The sequence below is a fragment of the Hippocampus comes genome, unplaced genomic scaffold (assembly GCF_001891065.2).
Source record: "Hippocampus comes isolate QL1 unplaced genomic scaffold, H_comes_QL1_v1.1 scaffold91, whole genome shotgun sequence".
Lineage (NCBI taxonomy): Eukaryota > Metazoa > Chordata > Actinopteri > Syngnathiformes > Syngnathidae > Hippocampus > Hippocampus comes.
This window is the reverse complement of record NW_017805034.1, coordinates 27,755-46,715: the sequence shown is the minus strand read 5'-3', so window position 1 is coordinate 46,715 and position 18,961 is coordinate 27,755. Positions and strand designations below refer to the sequence as shown.

Sequence of the window (18,961 nt, the reverse complement as noted above, 5' to 3'; positions counted from 1 at the left end):
ACGTCAAACTGCTGTCATGGTGCGTTAATGGCCTCAAAGTGTCACGAATAATTGAATATGTGCTCTTTTTTTTTAAGTGCTGCTCATCCTCGTATATTTTATGTGTAGTGTATAGGAAAAAAAGATGAGAGCCATGCAGGATTCAATGAAAAAGTCTTAATAGCACTTTTAGGGTATGTTGTGTGTGCGTGCGTGCGCGCGTGGGCGCGTGTGTTGGGGGGCGTTCTCGCCTGACATCCTCAAACAATACGAGAAAGAGGAGTGCACGAATCCGCGCGCCCTAAGCTTGCGGTCCTTCCCTGTAATAGTGAGTCGGCCATTCTTAAAAACACACTTTTCTTTTTTTCCCCCGGGTGGGGGTCTTTTCTCTTAGTGGTGCGCAGTCGGGAGGATTAAGATGTAAATAAACGTGGCACAGCTGAGCGGCAGCAGCAGAAGACTTTTTGGATCAATCAGGCAGTCAGGGGCTTCTTTTGATTAAAGCCCAAATTGTCATTGGGCAGAGGTAATCATGTGACAGGCAACTCGGTCCAATTTCAACCTTGTCTCCATGAATTCAATAGTTTGCTAGTCGCTCGGTCCCCACACGGCCGTAATCACAGAAATAGGAAGAGGAAGCCATCACAGGACATTTTTGAATGATTTTCGTCTGCGTTTGGCCATTGAGTTTGTCGACACTAACGCGTGCAAACTTTCCTGGGCTCGCAGGGAGAGGAGATGAATTACGAATTCGAGCGAGAGAGCGGATTTATCAATAGTCAGCCGTCGCTTGCTGAGTGCCTGACATCTTTCCCCCCTGTCGCTGATTCATTTCAAAGTTCATCAATCAAGAGCTCGACACTGATTCCTCCTCCCTTCGAGCAGACCATCCCCAGCCTCAATCCGGGCAGCCATCCGCGCCACGGCCGCCCGAGACACAGCCCCGACGGATGCAGCCCGCTGCCCACCGCCTCTCTGCCCCCGGAGTACCCGTGGATGCGGGAGAAGAAAGCCTCCAAGCGGAACCACCTGCCCACGTCCACCGCTACCACTTTATCCACTAATGGGCCCGTGTGCTTCTCCCCAAAAGGTGGGTCATTTTTATTACTGTTGTCGGGATTTTTTTTGTTTTGTTTTTTTTGCAGCTTGCTTAAAATGCGATATGAGCATTTAAGCGATTCGGAGGGAAGCGCAACAAAAGTTTGGTGAAAGTTTGCTGATATAGTCTGATTTATTCCCCCAGTCACACTTTTGATGTGTGACAGTAATGAAGAGTGATGGAGTTCCGTTGCCGTGGAGGGCAGTTGCAGAATTCATTAGTCTCTCGCTCCCTGTGTGGAGCTTTTTTTGTGTGTGTGTGTGTGTGTGTGTTTGCCTCCCCACTTGGACGAGATAAAAACGGACGAGTCACGTTTTTTTTTTTTTTTTTTTAGCAAATATCTTCGGGTGTATTGGTTTTGTTCAAGCCATTCTCATGCACGCAAGCCCGCCTCATGTAACGGTTCCGTCCCGGTGTTCCAGGCTCGCCTGAGGTCGCGGAAGGCGGAGGGATAAGCGGCGGGTCCCGCCGGCTCAGGACGGCCTACACCAACACTCAGCTGCTGGAGCTGGAGAAGGAATTCCACTTCAACAAGTATCTGTGCCGACCCAGGAGGGTGGAAATCGCGGCCCTGCTCGACCTGACCGAGCGGCAGGTCAAAGTGTGGTTCCAAAACCGACGCATGAAGCACAAGCGTCAGACGCAGAGCAAGGAGAACCACAACGGCGAGGCGGGCAAGGGTCCCGGAGGCGGCGGGGAGGACGGAATGCACAGCGACGATGACGACGAGGGGCCCCCGTACGAGCAAAGCGGGGCCCTGCTGGAGAGAGACACTTTCTCCTTTCACAACAACAATTTGGAAACCACGCAGCAAGTCCACAATAGCAGCTCCGTGAGCTTTGCTGCTGCGCCGCTGAACAGCAATGAGAAAAATCTGAAACATTTTCCCAACCCGTCACCCACTGTTCCGGGCTGCGTGTCAACAATGGGCCCCGGCTCGGCATCCGTGCCGGACAATGGCGACAGTCCCCCAACCCTCGAGGTTTCTATACACGATTTTCAAGCTTTCTCGTCGGATTCCTGCCTGCAGCTCTCCGACGCTGCCTCGCCGAGCTTGTCGGAATCCCTGGACAGTCCCGTGGACATTTCTGCAGATACTTTCTATTTTTTCTCGGAATCTCTGACTACAATCGACCTGCAGAATCTCAACTATTAACGCAAATCAATCACGACTGGTTCTTGTTCTTTTCGGGCTTAACTCACGTCGGTGTATATTCAGCACACATTTTGTGGCACGGTAAGAGGATAAGAGGACAGTAACTATCATTACGATTTTTTTGGGGGGGTGGGGGTGGGTGAAAATTATTATGGGTGTGTGTGGAAATTCTACAATATCCGGGCTGGATGGAGCGTGGTCATTTTTATTTTTGTATAGCTTCCAATGTCTTGACTATTTTTGTTAGAATACAATTAACTTGCTACAATCTTTCGTTTCGTGTTTTGAGTCTTATTCTACTTGCGCTGCGATGATTGACGTTGTATTAATTTATAGTCGAAAACGAGCGGGATAATAAAATAGTGGAGGGTATGCAAATTGGAACAACAGGTTGGCAATGAATATAAATAAGATATCTGGGGCTGATGTGTGACGCACACGCGAGTTAAAATTTGGAGAAATACAATTCCATTTACAAATAGATGTGTGTGTGTGTGTGTGTGTGTGTGTGTGTGTGTGTGTGTGTATATATATATATATATATATAAAACATTCAAAAACGTTAAAAATGAAGCAATACGTTTATTATAAATTTAATGAAGCAATACGTTTGGATTTTGCACGGCCAAGCTCTTGACACGGTGCATGATGCACGCAAAAAGCCGAGCCATGTTTGCTTCCAGGACCTCATAAATCACCGTGGCGTGAATGGGACGAACATTAAGGAGTCCAATTGTGTCACAAATACAAGACCACTTACATTTTCGTACGGGTTTCCTTAGCTTAAAGGGGGCCGAGTCCCTCCACGCGTTGGGTAATGATTCATTTTTATGGCCTGTTTAAACAGGCTGGCTCTCCTGCAGCGGCTTGCTTGAGTTGCATGTCTGTGCAGGCTGCGCACTTCCCGTGTGGAGCTCAAATTCAAAACAGACCACGAGTATAATATTTTCTTTTTTTTTTTTTTGCCCAAACATGTATGTGTCATTGGCATTATTTTCTTATTGTCACAATGATTTTCCAGGATCATTTGCTGGAGCCGTCATAGTGAAATATTGAGATTCGATATGATGATTATGAATAGCTTTGCTCTCTGGCTTTGCACTTGAGTTGACTTATGGGAATCGTTTAATAGCCCACTTTGGTTCAATATCGGGATGTAACTTTGTGTGTCAAATCAACAACCACCAGTTGCACCGATCGATTGAATAATACACGAACCAAAAGCAGCTCATCTGTACCCCCCCCCCCCAAAAAAAAAAAAAAAAATCAACCGAGTGAGTGTATATACGTATGTGGTCTCTTTGTGTTTTTAAAACAGATGTAGAGTGAGGAGAAAAAAACTGAGTGGTGGGGGAACCCTGCAGTATTGGTGTCCATAACCAAATCATTCCGAGACAACGCGTCTTTTCTGTGCACACATGTGCTCACACAAAGAGCACAGAGAACTGCGTGGCCTGCTGTTGGCTGGCTCCACTGACATGCAGCATTCTGCGCGCCCACGCATGCTCTCTGCTGCAGATGGGATGTCAGAAGGGAGGTGGGAGGGGGAAGGGAATGAAAGAGTATTGACTGCTACTTAGGTTTGCTTACAAGTTTGCATCATGCATTTTATGTCCTCTTGAAAAAAAACACACGCGTATACAATATGATATATGTACTGTATACATATGTGTGTAGACATCTATATTTACATCCATATGTAGACAGCACATACTGTATGTATACCAGGCGTGTTTTTATCAGGGTTTTATGCTACGGATTCCAATATCGATCCTCCATGAATGATATCGGCCGATACTGATTTTGATATGGATCACGTGCACAATTTTCTATTTTAGAGATGCTCAGTAACAATAATGATAAGAATCAATTAACGTGACAGTTATTTGAACCTATCCAAATGTCCTTCATCTTATTTTATAAAAAAAAATAGCACATCATTTCAAATTGGCCGTGCAGAAAATGCACAAACATTCAGCTACTGGTTTGATGTAACGTGCACTGTTGAGGAACGGGGGAGGGGATGCTACACAGCACACATCAGGTTCGTCTGTAGTTGGCTGCAGGCTGCAAAGTATGAGCTGTGGGTGATCGGTTTTTGTGATCGGCAATGAAAGGCATTGCTCAGTATATGCCAATCCTGTACTTTTCCATAGAAATCGCCTGATCACTATGTATGTGTGTGTATGTCCTTGTATACAGATGTATATAGGTATACACATGTATACGCATATGTACGTATACGCATATATATCCAAGATTTTTTTTCTCTCTCGGGATTGAAGGGGGCTTGACTGATGCATAGGGGGGCCTGAGACAATAATTTATAAATATAGTTTAGAACAGGGGTGTCGAAGCCCGGTCCTCAAGAGCACCTCTTCAACCTGTTTTGGGGGTCTGCCTCCTCCAAAACACCTGATTCAAATGAGCGGCTGATCAGCAAGTTCTGCAGAAGCTTGATAACGATCCAGATCAATTGAATCAGGTGTGCTGGAGGCGGGAGACGTCTAAAACAGGCTGGGTAAGTGCACCTGTACTGGATGTTTTGGCAACTTGTATACTAATCAGATCAACACAGTTGAGATAGATAATTTATTAATTGAAACCAACTTCCATTTTATTACATGTCTTCATATATGTGGCGATTTGTGTTCGATGTTGCAATTCACGTTTAAAACGATTCCCTTTAAATTTTAGGTGCAGTGTCATATTCCGACCACTAAGGGCGCTCATCCTCCCCAATGACGCATCATGCACCCTCCCCCTTCGTTTCCTTCTCTTCTTTTTTTATTTTTTCCCCCCTCCTTCCTCCTCAGTCAAGAGGTTGCCCTGCGGTCTGCTCCCACTCCCACTCAACTCCCACTCTCTCTTCCCACCGCAGAATCTTCACGACCATTAATTTATTTCCCCAGCAGCTTTATTTGATGAACTTTCTAACAGGGTAATCAACCCAGGGGCTATGCGCGTGCACCACCGCTGGCCAGGCATTATCACATCATTTGATCACGGCATAATGAATACATACGCCGTGTAAGTTAAGTCAGAGTTGACCCTGAGAGCCAACTGAATTAATAGCACATTCTATTAGTACATCTTGCAGTTTCTTTCACCTCCCAGCAACTCTGATAGGCAGATAAATGTGACCCTAATGAGGAAACAAAGTCATAGTAACATGGCTATTATCTTGCGCTGGCTTCTTTTGGGTGTCAATGGAGTGAAACATTTGCCCTCTCTGCCCCGCTGTGACAATATTTGCTGAGTAAATCCCTCGCAGTGTTAAAGCGTGAAACATTTGGCATCGGAATGGGACACTGATAGCCTCTGGCAGTGACACACATTGAGACATTCATCCATCCTGAGAAAAAAATAGTCCCCCCCTCCCCATTAGAATGACACAATTTAATGACAACACGCACGATTGGCTCCCCTAAAAAAAGACGCTTGTACCTGAGGTCAGAGTTCACGCATCCGCCTTGGGTTCCACAGAGCATCCCCGACCGTCCCGTGCGTGCGACCCGAACCGCCGTCCGCCAACGTCTGCCGCCCAGCTTTATTGTTTGCTCGGCCACTGCGCGAGTGCCTGGCGCGTCACCTTGATCGACGAGCGGCTGGAATTTAAATAGCCACTCAAACGGCAATCTGTCAGCGGCTGAGAGGATCAGCTCAAGTGTCTCACTGGCTGACCCGGACCCACGTGACCACTCCCGTTCATTGATGTCGGTCAGCGCCCTCCTTTAACCCCCAAACCTCCCTCCTCACCCTTCTCCTGTTATCAGAGTATAGGTAAATGTTGGCACGGTCACTCGGGGTAAGAGAGGAGAGATCAGAGGTGCTCCGGGCGCTCCCTGGCTCCAATATGCCACAATGAGCACTTTCTTAGATTATTCGGTCATGAGCGGTGAGGGTGGGTCGTGTTCCGTGAGAGCGTTCCACCCGGATCACGGGATTACAACTTTCCAGTCGTGCTCCGTGACAGTGAACAATTGCGGCGCGGATGAACACTTCATGGCTAGCAGGGCTTCCCCGGACGACACCTCCCACCACCACCACCACCACCACCAGCACCAGCACCAGCAGCCGGGCTCGTACCAGCCCCCCGCGGGGAATCTGGGGCTCGCTTACCCGCCCTGCGGCTCCGGCTACGGCGCGCAAAGTTTCTGCGCGTCCTACAACCATTACGCGCTCAACCAGGAAGTAGATTCCACCGCGGCGTTCCCACAGTGCGGCCCGCTCGTGTACTCGAGTAACCTTTCTACGTCAGTGGTGGCGCAGCATCGCCAGGGTTACAGTGCAGCCCCTTTGGGTCAATTGCAGTATGCCCACCCGGCATACGGAGGGGGGCACGAGCAAGCCACCCCGTTCCCAGGGTGCTCAAACCCTCTGTCCCCTCTACATGCGGCTCACCTGGAGGGATGCTGCTCCCCTCTGTCGGAGGGAGCCTCCAATGCTCAGACCTTCGATTGGATGAAAGTCAAGAGGAATCCCCCCAAAATAGGTGGGTCTCGTGTCCCGGCACACACTTAAGCGGCTGCATTTGCTTACCTATCGACGTGCACAACTGAGGTTCTTTAGAAACGTGATATTCAAAATAGCAACATGGAGTGCTGGATAACGGTCGTTTCGGAATGGGTGCTCAATACCAAAAGCGGTTCTCTTATATGTGCAAGCCAAAGAGAACAGCAGAACCTTTATTTAGTTCTTTTTTTTTACTGTATATCTTATGAATCTATAAATGTCAATTAAAAAACCTGCTGGATTTTTTTTGCAGTTTCGTGACATTGTGCAAGTGTAGCAATGATGTCCTCACGTGGCATGTGTCAGACTGAGTTGAGCAGCGTAACATGATTCTTAAAGCCTCATAAGTGTTGTCATCATATGAAGAGTACACTGCGAAATGAAATTCTTGCTGTGATTGCCAATATAGAGTAACTCAGCTTAAACCCATTTACCTAAAGTTTATCGCTGGCAATTCTAACGTTGTTGACATTCATGCAAAAGAAACATTTCATTGCACAGGAGAGAATCATGTCATTTAAAAAGGAATCTTGAAAAAAAAAATCATGTCACAAAACTTGGCGTTGCTTTCAGTCTCAAGTATGAGGAAAAACCATTAGCTACACCCTTGTACAAAATCTAATGAAACTGCAAAACTGAGCTCACGTTTATTATCGGATTATTTGCGCTGCATCATTCTGTGGTGTTTCCAATATTTTGGTGGTGGCATGTGAACCCTAAATAGAGAGATATTGATTCACAAGAGAATTTTACAGTATGATGCAGTGTCAGTGTGAACTCATATTCAACACTATTATTCATGTCTTGTTTTTGTTTTGTTTTTTTTCTTTTAAGGGAGGTCAGGTGAGTACGGCTACGGAAGTCAGCCCAACACGGTGCGGACCAACTTCACCACCAAGCAGCTGACTGAGCTGGAGAAGGAGTTCCACTTTAACAAGTACCTGACCCGAGCACGGCGAGTGGAGATCGCAGCCACGCTGCAGCTGAATGAGACTCAAGTAAAAATCTGGTTCCAGAACCGTAGGATGAAGCAGAAGAAGCGGGAGAAAGAAGGGCTCCTCCCGGTCAAGGCCGTGCCCTCTGACCCCGGCGAGCGCCTTCAAAAGAAAATGGACGACGCGGCATCGGATAAATCGGTTTCGGCTCCTTCGACCCCCTCCCCTCCTTCCTCCACAGTGTCCTCCACTGGGGCGGACCCTTACTGCTCCAATTAAGAGCCACTCACCTCCTTCCCAAAGCAGCCAAACTCCTGCGTTACCAAATGGACATGTTGGAGGAACTCGTGCACTTTTTGGACATGCAGGCAAAGCGAACCGTGGGATGTCGATGTCTTTTCTATTGTGCGTCCACGTAATTATCCAGAAATTGTGCAGTATTTACTTCTTTGGACCTTACCGCAAATGTGCCAAAGTCACAACAATCATCGTAATCCACATCTCTGCGCCTATTATGTGAATGTCTTGTGTAAGAGCCGCATGGTGCGTTCACGTGTTATCGGGATGCTGAGTTTTATCAGTTTTGCCTGTCACGTGTTGCTGGCTTCTATTTGTATCTTAACCAAGCACATACCTCAAACGTTTACGGGTCAATCATACGGATTATTAAAGTGAGATTACCTCTTAAATTTCACGTGGTGTTATTTGTTGCTGAACGTATTACGTCATTTTTTAAAAAAAGGTTTACGCCGGGATGCACGCAAGTGAATGCACGCAGCCGTACGCGGTCTCGCGAGAGGTAATAACATGATTTTGCTGTCATTTGCGACGACAACCTGATTGGAGCAATGGTGGCTGATGGAAAAATAAAGAGTATCGATCCAAACATGGAGGTTAGGATATCGACAAGGATGCAGCCCCACCGGCCCTGTCAGCGTTTGCTCCTCAGCGCCCAAACTTGCGTGGTGGTGTCATCATCCGCGCCAATAGGGACGACAGGAAGGGTGAAAAGTTACAGAAGTGCTCACGTCATTTTGTTTAACTCCGATTTCATGTATGAAAAGTAATATGTCGTCTTCTGGTATAATATTTAGTGTCTTTCTTTCTTACTTTTCTCACATGGCATTTATCAGTGCCCTGTTTTTCCCCTAATTGTTTTAATTCCTGGCGTGCAGCATGCGAGTCCTTCCGCCCTTAAAAGGGCAAAAAAAAAAAAAAACGCCCAAAGGAAGCGTGATTAATGAGCGCCGTTCACCTGAACCTGGATCTTTGCACCTGCAGGATCTGCTTTCTTGGAGCTGTGGAGACCTGCTGGGACTGCAGCAAAAAATACGCAAGGCTGTAAGTTCTGCTGCGTTTCATTGTTATCATTTAAAAGCGGTTTTAAAACATTGCATTACGAGTTTTATTGAACGTCGGTGTCGTCTTCGCGTGGTAATTGTTTTCACATGCACGTGTGTGTGTGTGATTGTTTGTGAAAACGAAATGCTGCGAAAAAACAATGTATTCTCTTGAAACCACCACCGCCGTGTTGCCGTGAACGTTATTATATAGCCTTATTTGATTCGAATCACGATTTGAACAAATCATGACAAGTTGATGCAGCTTAAAGAATGTTTTTTTTTTTTTTAATTTAACGGAACGACTGCAACAAAACCGAGCCACGAGTTTCCAGGGATGATAATATGACAAAGTTGTTCGTTTTATATTTACATTCATATTTATCTGGAAATACTTTTTAAAATAAGAAATTTGAAAACGTAACGTCTTACGTTCTATCTGTATTTTTTTAAGCGTATGTTTCTACTTACAGGATTAATCTAAAGTGTTTCGTCGATTAGTTTGTTTGTTTTAGCACCGAAAGAATTAGTGACCTCATTTATGTAATTCCGCCACGCTTTTTGCAAGTCAAAACACAGTTCGAAATATGTACTTCATTTCTTTATTTAAATATATGAAAAACCGAGTGACTCAACTTTATCGCAGCTGCGTCGTTTATATGTACACTTTAGCTCTATCGCGTAACATCCTTCTTTGAAGGATGTCAAACAATGAAATTGATCAGATTGAGAGGTTTATTTAAAAAAAATCACTGTATATATACATCAACAAAGTTTTACAAATAAACAAAGGCCACGAGGTATTTGAAATAGCATTAAAGACACGTTGAAAAAAAAATTTACGATACCCTTAGTGCTTAAAAATCTGAACCATTCCCTCAGAAAGTACTTGGATGAAATTTTAGGCCTCTTTGAGCTCTCTCCGAGGCCCCGTGGAGCCTTAGTGAGTGAATTGGAAAACCAGCTGACCCCCACCCAAAAAAAAAAAGAAAGCCTCGGGTCATCCCACGGTCACACCCCGAGTTTGTTGTCACAGCACACACACACACACACACACACACACACACACACACACACACACACACACACACACACACACACACACACTAAAGCCCAAACAACAGACCACGCTGTTCAAACAAGCACCTGAACAACAAGTCACAGTCCACCTCCGAGGACCTGTTTGACCAAAACGCCCCAGCAGACATGGATGCGAGTTGTCTGACAGGAACATTCTTTTGGTTGCACTTCCACAAACATGACTGATGCGGCCGATGGTTCCCATTAGGGTCCACGAATAAACACGTGGACGATGACAGATGAATCATTAAAGCCTTAGCGGAGGACTGATTAAAGGTTGACTTGCCGTGTTTTTGATGGAAATGTCTTTAAGAGGCAGCATTGATGTGGTTTGAAACCCAAGCAGACATTTGGGAGCATATGAAATCGGAAAATGCATTTTTTAAAACCATTTACCACGCACATTAGATTTCTGTGCGCAGTGAACATTCTGATTTATTCTGGGATTAAATTCAGTTGAATTTAAAAAATGTTGAATTATTTATTTCACTCAATTTAAAAATAAAAAGACTTGTTCGATGAGCCTCACAGCCATGACATTAGTTTTATTTTATTTTTTTTGTGGTAGATCACGCAAAATGATTCTCCTCAAAAACATCTATTTACAAAGGTCCTCAAAGTTCTTAGAAAACCGATCCATTTGTGTCTTTTAAAGTATGAACAAACCTTTTGGGGTATTATTATTATTATTATTATTATTATTATTTATGATTTTTTTTTTTGCCATTTTGTCGCTGGCCACTTGATTAGGTACACCTGCACAATGTCACCTGAAAAAAAGCCTTGACAAAGACAAAGGCCACTGCAGTGAACACAATAATGCAAACATTGTTAAATTAATACCTCCCCGATATTGTCAAACATCGTCTTTGCCAGCACAATACTGTTAAACTCCGAATATATTTTGTTATTCATGTCTCTTGTGTCTTTTAAAGTATGAACAAACCTTTTGGGGTCTTATTATTATTATTATTAATGATTTTTTTTCATTGAATCTTTATTTGCCATTTTGTCGCTGGCCACTTGATTGAAAAAAAATCCTTGACAAAGACAAAGGCCACTGCAGTGAACACAATAATGCAACCGTTAAATTGATACCTCTCCGATATTGTCAAACATTATCTTTGTCAGCACAATACTGTTAAACTCAGAATATATTTTGTTATTCATTTCTTATTCACGTGGAATATTACAAACTGAAATTGTATATTTTATTCTTTATTCTGTCTATCTAGTACCTATCTAGTATCTAAAAATGTATATATTTTTGCTCCTTGCAGTGTCAAGGGCAAGCGACTCGATACGCCACCAGCTAGGTAAGTAAAAAGCGCATATACATATTTGTCTGTGTCGCATCTCAATCATTCAGGTTGTGGTAACCCGCAATGGTTGAATCGATTCAACTGGTCTCTTCTTGTTTATTCAACAAAATCGTAAAGTTGTTAGACAAGCTATACAAATGGTTGTAGTTAAATATTAAAAAAGGTTTTGCCAACCACCTGATGACATAAAATTGAGTAAATTCAATACACCATTTTTTTCCAGCGGTATATTTAAAATTGCATGATGAAGATTCTGCTGTATGCGCAGCTGTCTCTTGTAATGTTCACATTGATCAACAATTTATATTCAGACTCAAATTGTGCTCAATTGGTCTCTCAAAGCCAGTAAGTCATGTTTACATGTAGCGTCCTGCTATATCCACTTGTTACATAAATGTTGTGAACGGCCTACGAGCACATTTGAAATGTATCTGGGGTTGGTCAGATGCACAATAAATGGAGGCAAGTGTACATAATGATTACTATGAGTTTCAATGTGATTGGTTCATCCTGAACACAGACCCACCCTAGTGAAAACAGGGTGTGCAGACTTGTGCAGCCACTTTATTGCAGTTATTTTTTTACTTCCCTTCTTGAAAAAAGATATCATTTTTTTAATTGAGTTGTACCGATTATTTGCCACATTAAATCAGATTTTTAAAAATGATTCATCTTGGTTAAATTTTATTATTTCACCGTCGCCTGTCATTTGAACAGGGGTGTGTAGATTTTTAATATCCATTGATTTGTGTAATTTTACGCGGTCATACCATTCATGAGGGGAAACAATGAGCATGACGTGGCAGAATAAAGATAGAATAAAAATTTGTTTGACATCTTTGCTCCACATGCTTAATTTGGAACGACACAAATCCAATCACCGTCTGATGATGCAAATGGAACGTAAAATAAAATATTTTATTGCACATTCCATTTGCATTATCAGACATTACTAGTCAAGGTCTCTGCAGTCATTCATGCTACATGTTCAACTTCACACATCCAACCTCAGCGTTACCGTCCACCTGCAGTCACCCACATGACCATTCCTTATACACACCAACTAGGAATTCATAACAACATAACCTTTCTACTGCGAGTCCCTCAGTCAAGTCGCAGCAGACAAAAAAAAAAATAGACCAGACAGAAGTCAGTCATCAGGCCCGTCGACGTATTGGCACATGTACGCTCATTGACCACTCCCCTATTGTGATTGGCAGCCAAAATGAATTCCTCCATCGACAGACGCGCGTCTCCGTGCGCCGATAAAGGCGGCCAGCCTATAGAGCCATTGACAGGATGATGGAGGGAGAGACGAGGAGAAGGTGATGACGGAGATGACATCATGTGACCAATGGCTTGTCTTGACCTGCTGCATCTGCCAGACGCCTCATAAAGTACATCTCCGCCATCGAATGACACACACCCATATATACATATGATTGCTAATGTTTTGACCTTCAAATGCACGTAGGTTGTTAGGAAACGGTGGCAAGGTATGCGAGAGGCAAACGAGCAGAGGGTTAGGTGTGAGAGAGGATGACTGTCTCGTCCACTACTCACCTTGTAGATCATCCCGCGCTTCTGCCCAAACTGGCTTCTCCTCCATGAGGCAGTCCCGCTTGGCCCGACATGACCACACAAAGACATGTGAAGAGGGGAGGCCGCTTTATTATCAGGTCGGAGGCCTAGAGAGGCAAGAGGATGGGTAGAAGGGCTGTGGCCTCCAGCTCTATCCATCACACACGTCCTGACCTTGGCTTGACCCGAGCGTGGCAGCCAATGAGGCGCCATCTTCTCCCTCCAAACCCTCGCACGCACTTATCTAGCCCCACGTTCGCATCGAAGGGATCGGGTGACACCGAGTGGAGGCTGGATGCTCTTTGTGTCGCCCCGTCGCTCCTTCGTGTCTTTGTTTTTTTACGTGACTAATGTGAGTAACAACACCTGACAAACAGGCTGTTGATCCTGTCTCCTCTCTCAGGCTTGTGCCCCCTCCCACCACCCCCAACACCCTGCGAGGAAAAGCTTTGTTGGTCACAATAGGAAAACAGTAGCGCGGTCCTCCATCCATCTCCATAGATTCCTATTGTGAGGAGATGACGTGTCATTTCGCCGGCAAAATGCTACATGCTAATGCTGAGAAATGAAGCACATGCTTTCTCAGGGCTACTATAGGGGCCCTTTACCAGATACAAAAAGTGGCTGCGTTCTCCTTATCTTCATATTTATACCATATAGTATTAATTTTTAACATTTCACCTGTAATCAAACCCAACAACACCACCAAAAAAAAAAAAAAAAAAAGTCACTTCCAATGCGACTGATGTTTTGAACACACCCATCACCACCCCCAGCAACTCTGCCGTGTCATTCAAGCATGGCCTTGCAGTTTAACCACTGCAAACAAACCGATGGGCGGTGTTGTCGTTGCTGTGACAACCTCACAAACAATCTCGGAGTAAAGTCTCCGTTTTGTTAGGCAGAGATTGTGCCTTGCTTCATCTGAAAAGGCTTTGGAGTCAAAGGGTCACGGTTCAAGTTGTGGCAGAAATGCGATTCTGCAACCTGGCTGCTGTTGACGTGCCCTTGAGCAAGAGGGGGCAGTACGATCTGACGTCTCTCCTTGCATGCCTGAATGTGTGTGATTTTTTAATTTTTTTTTTGCGAGAGAGAGCGCGAGCGTTAATGATTTATCTTATGCAACGCATCAAATAGGATCAAATCTTTCCCCTTGGCAGCGACCTACGACGTTCTGCTTCCTTCCGTACATTTGTGCCTTTGGTTACTCTGCAAGGCTGTTAAACACACACAGCTGAGCCACGGCCTCTACCTCCTGAACTGCAACGCCAGCAGCGCTCTTGTCAATAACACTCTGCAGCCTGAGCCAAGACTTTGATATGGAGGACCTGGGGCTTTGTTCTCCTGACGGCTGAAGTAGCACGTGTTGCCACATAGCCTGGAGCCCATAATTGCTAACATATCGCATGAGAGGAAAAAAAAAAAAAACTACATTGCCTTACTCCATACACAGATCCAAACGCACAAGGCCCAGGGCAGAAAAGAAGATGAAATGTCTACATGTTGGTGAGTGTTTGGATCTTGGCGTGTTTGTCCGGATGCTTTAGCTCACCTGTGAGCCACCTGTCTGCTCCGTGTACAAGAAGAGCAATGGCGCTCACGCGAGCACTAGAAACACAACCTGGGAGGGATTTGCCAGCCATTTGTGCACTCACCGACACAAAATGGCATCGCTCGACCTTTGACGGTCATTTACAAGAAGTGACAAAGGCGCTCACTTATCATCGGTCTGCTGGATTTAAACGTTCCACGAATATGATTTTGTTTCGTGAACTATTCATGTTGGTTAAATGTGATTTTGACGCTTTCGTTTTATACAGAACCAGCATACTATTTTTTTTATTATTATTATTATTATTTTTTTTTTAGTACAGTTACTCATTGAGTATTTTTTTGCCTGAATACTTCAGTGATTATTTGGTGGGCTGCCTTTTGGTTTGATTGAAGGCAAATTATTCCAAAGTAACAGTGTCCTGACGTCAGTATAATTTTCAGCTACTTGACCCACTTTTTTTTTTTTCTCTCCTCAACTCACTATCTTGCCAAATAATTAGGTACGCCTGCATCGTCATGATCGCTTTTGATGGACGCTCAAACGAGCCGTTTCCAATATTTTGTCTAACAATCAGAGATCCGATACGGCTCGCGACACAACAATGCTCAAGCCGGTGTGTATTCTAAAGCGAGCCGTGTTGAGATTGAAAGAGATGTTTCAGTGACAGGTGAGAGGCTCACTCGTAACTCTAAGCCTGTCGTTGGGACACGCCCTGAAGCGCATCCCACCGCGGGAGTGTGAGAAGCACTCTGAAACTATGCACTGATACACTGACTGCTTGTCCCCTTCAGGCAAGGACCAGTCTAGATTTGCATCTTACCGAAGCGATCTGCACAAATGCAGACAAATTGATGTGAAGTGGAGTCTTTCAAACCTTTAATCTGTGTCAACAACAGCTTCCTTATTCTGCAAGTAACAAAAAACATGTATTTACATATTAATGAGATCATTGAGCACTGATAAGTGTAAACGTGGCACACTTTTTTTTTTCTTTCCCCCATCTTCTGCAAATAGTGTTAAGCTCTTTGGGAACAGTGTATGCTTGCTCTCTGATAAAGGCCGAATGATAAGATGGATACAACCCGTTTTATCTCTGTGGTTTACATAAAATATTATTCCGGTAGCTGGTTGGCTCGGTTTAGCTCTTTAGCTGTTTGCTGATGGTGGTTTGGCAACTGCTTGGTAGTGAGACACAGTAACGTCACAGCACTGGCGTGGTCATTGCAGGTCGAGTGGAATTAAGCGCAGAATAAAATCGAATAAAACAGAGGAGAACTTTTACAGACCTGACACGATTTTGATAAGATAAGAAAACCTTTATTTGTCTCCCAATGGAGAAATTCCCAATTTGCAGTTTCAAAATTGTTTAAAGGGAGAAGTAGAAGAAGAAAAAGTATCTGAATGATATGATGATGGGAAATGCAGCATCCCGTTGATGGCGTTTCAACCGGGTGCTGACCTCTCCCATGCACTTACACGTGTTCACCTGCCTGCTGCCGGACCAGTCGCCTTCATCTTCAGCCCCTCCTCTTCCTCCCCAGTGGGCGTTATTGTTTCAGCTCCGTAGAGACTCCTCTGACAGCGCTTGTCTATAATGTCGCCATCACGCCTTGTGTGTGTGTGTGTGTGTGTGTGTGTGTGTGTGTGTGTGTGTGTGTGTGTGTGTGTGTGTGGTGAAGGGAGTGGGGGGGAGTGGGGGCGACGCGACTGTGCACATGTTTGCCCTGTAATGACAGCGGCTGTCTATAATGGCTCGTCCTGGCAGGGATCATTCGGTCCACCTTCTCTCCCCACATCCGCTGTCCAGTGTCACCAATGTCCTGGTGGACGATGATGTGATCTTTAGTCCCCTCCGTGATCTATAGACTGGCATTTGGCTCAGGGAGCGTCCCCAGGCTCTGACATGCATGCTAAACTTCTGCCGATATTACCCCCACTTTCCTATACCACCCCCTCGCACCCCCCATCGGCTCAGCCGCCTCCTCCAAGAGGAAGTTAACGCCAGACGCAGCAATATTGTGACATGCAGCATTAGATCCAAAAGTGGCAGCTAGCCACTGAAGTTCACATCTCTCTGGAGGAAAGGATGACCTCTACATGGAGCCTGATCTCATTCAGGATGATTTAAATGTGACGGGATGTTAATTTCTGAACTCAGCCACATCCCCACTTACAATTTACAAAATATTGCATTTCTTTATTTTTACTTCCGTTTTATTGAAAATATGTATTTTTTTCAATGGAGTTGTACAAGTTATGGGACACATTAATGTTGGAAAAGGTTTTGATATGATCCTGGTCTCCCTTTTTATATCATTAAAAAAAAATTGGAGCAGGAGTGCGTTGACTTTTTATATTCAGAAACATTTTTTTTTTTGTGGTTTCACTGTCAGAACAGCCCCCCAAGGAAGACATCACTCCAAAGCGGCCCGCGGCAAAAATGAGTTTGACACCCCCAGTGTGTTTTAGTGCGCATGTAGTTTGCACTGACGGAATACTGAGAGCAGATTCATCCTGATGTGACTCTCAAGTCCCTGTGTGGCTCGTTGTATTATCATATTAGCATTCTTCAGTGCTCCGTGTTTTTTATCGCTAATGAAGGCTTAAATGCTCTTTGGCGTATGTGTTCTCAGTGGTCCGCAGGGAGCGCCTGTGTCCCGTCCTGCATTGATGCCATCACGCTCTCATCTGCATGCTTGACAGCGCAGACCTTCTTTCATCCGCCCGCAATCTCCCTTCCTTTATCATCTTCGTCTCTCAATCCGCTTCCGCTCGCCTGCAGTCCCCCCCGGCCCCTTGTCACCTTCCATTGCTTCCCACACATGTTTGTTTGTTTTCTTTTTCCAGTCCCTTTTGCGCAGTCTTTCCTGCTCTCTGTCTTTGGGTCAATACGACATGTGTTGAGGATTCAGTGGTTGTACTGTCTAGATAAACACCCTGTTAGAAGGATTATCCCTGTTGTCCTAACAATGTAAACCCAGGATTAGGCCCCACTCTCCAGGGATGCAAGTGTGTGCATGCGTGCGTGCTTGAGTGTGTCTGTGTGTTGCTGCCTATAGAGTCTCTTCAAGAGAAAGACTGAAGTAGCATTATTTCAGCATGCATGGATGTACAGCGGAGAAGAAAATATACATTGGCATTCCAATTTAGCATCATGGCCATATGATAAAGTTCAAGGGCTAATCATATGATTCACTAAAGCCCATCTATTCAGCAGCTTTGTGGAGAATTGGACATGCAAAGGAATGAAAGTGTGGAAGAGAGTGAAGAAGGAGTTAGGTGAAGCTCTTGGAGATAGGCTGTGGTGGCGACTGAAAGGCCAAAGGTGAGCCCCTCTCGCGATGTCTCCTGTACCGCAGGGGCACTCACGACCGGGTCAGCGGAGGTTCAGGTGTCAGCGAACGACAGCTGACTGACGAGACCAAGTGGGACTTCTCCCCGAAAACGCTGTCCCGCTTGGACCTTTCATCCTTCCTTGCCTCCCTCTCGCTGTCGCTCCTCTGTGACCCGTCCCGCCCTCCCTTCAGACTTCTCTTTACTCTCGGTCGAACCACACAACTTCAACCTTGTCATCCGCTCATCCTTGCCTCCTTCCTCCCCCGACTCACCTTCTTCTTCACCCTGAAAACTAAACATTACCACAGGCTTTCACTCAGCGGGTCAGCCTGACTGGGGCAGCTCTCTGTGGGGTTGCACACACAGGCAAACACACGCACACACACACACACACATGCACACACATTTGTAAATGTTTCATCAAACCTTTTCATGGGACATCACTGAAGAAATTAGACTTTGCTACAAAGTAATCGTAATAGGGTTATATTCCCCCTAAAAAAAATACATGAACGGACAGCCATTATGTCTAAACTGATGGCAACAAAATTGAGTACACCTCGAAGTGAAAATGTACAAATTGGGCCCAATTACCATTTCTCTGGTGTCTTGGAGCCATTAAAAGGTCGTCTTGGATCTGAATGGAAAGCAGGTGTTTTTAGTGTCAGCGCTCTCACACACTCCCATGCTGGTTATAGGAAGCTTAGTATGGCACGTAATGGTAACTAAAATATTTCTGCGCTACATAGAAATGACCAATGCCATGGCTGCCTAACTGGCGGCTCTCGGAGCGGTCCTCGATGAATTTCGTCAAACAGACTGGTGCTGAGCTTTTGTAAGATGTAATACCAGCATTAACCACAGGACGGCAACCATCGCTCACCAGCGCCTCCAACGCCCGACAATGACACGGTGAAGAAGAGCGTGTCGTACACGGTGAAGAGAATCGCGTCATGGTCGCTACGACATGAATCTCAAAAAGTTCATTAACAGCACTTTCACCACAGTGTTGGACGTTCGTGCACGAGGGTTTAAAGTTTGTGTCCTCAAACACACGCAAACA

General features: G+C 45.1%; 2 protein-coding genes and 1 long non-coding RNA gene across 5 annotated transcripts; all 3 read left to right on the top strand.

The window, feature by feature from the left end:
- Positions 1-699: 699 nt before the first annotated feature.
- LOC109512054 (homeobox protein Hox-A2a) lies at positions 700-2,507 on the top strand. Its single transcript, XM_019863532.1, has 2 exons — positions 700-1,069; positions 1,501-2,507. Exons 1-2 carry the CDS (start codon positions 718-720, stop codon positions 2,232-2,234), a joined length of 1,086 nt encoding a protein of 361 aa, XP_019719091.1. The 5' UTR covers positions 700-717; the 3' UTR covers positions 2,235-2,507.
- Positions 2,508-5,681: 3,174 nt separating this feature from the next.
- Positions 5,682-8,360, top strand: hoxa1a (homeobox A1a). Of its 2 annotated transcripts, XM_019863535.1 has the most exons (3): positions 5,682-6,729; positions 7,584-7,686; positions 7,766-7,875. In XM_019863535.1, the coding sequence occupies exons 1-3, from the start codon at positions 6,099-6,101 to the stop codon at positions 7,776-7,778; spliced, it is 747 nt and encodes a 248-aa protein (XP_019719094.1). In that variant the 5' UTR covers positions 5,682-6,098; the 3' UTR covers positions 7,779-7,875. The 2 variants fall into 2 exon arrangements, with proteins under 2 accessions (XP_019719094.1, XP_019719093.1); XM_019863534.1 differs by having other exon boundaries at positions 7,584-8,360.
- A 531-nt stretch (positions 8,361-8,891) lies between these two features.
- LOC109511994 (uncharacterized) lies at positions 8,892-15,021 on the top strand. 2 transcript variants are annotated; one of them, XR_002167441.1, is made up of 4 exons: positions 8,892-9,025; positions 11,385-11,420; positions 12,647-12,823; positions 12,901-15,021. It is a non-coding gene; the product is annotated as an uncharacterized LOC109511994 (long non-coding RNA). The 2 variants fall into 2 exon arrangements; XR_002167440.1 differs by having other exon boundaries at positions 12,647-15,021.
- Positions 15,022-18,961: the final 3,940 nt, after the last annotated feature.

Excerpts from the sequence above, each read along its gene's own strand:
- LOC109512054 (XM_019863532.1), top strand. The coding sequence starts at position 718 with ATGAATTACGAATTCGAGCGAGAGAGCGGATTTATCAATAGTCAGCCG. Across the intron at positions 1,070-1,500 it reads CGTGTGCTTCTCCCCAAAAG|GCTCGCCTGAGGTCGCGGAA; the intron begins GTGGGTCATTTT and ends CCGGTGTTCCAG.
- hoxa1a (XM_019863534.1), top strand. The coding sequence starts at position 6,099 with ATGAGCACTTTCTTAGATTATTCGGTCATGAGCGGTGAGGGTGGGTCG. Across the intron at positions 6,730-7,583 it reads GAGGAATCCCCCCAAAATAG|GGAGGTCAGGTGAGTACGGC; the intron begins GTGGGTCTCGTG and ends TTTTCTTTTAAG.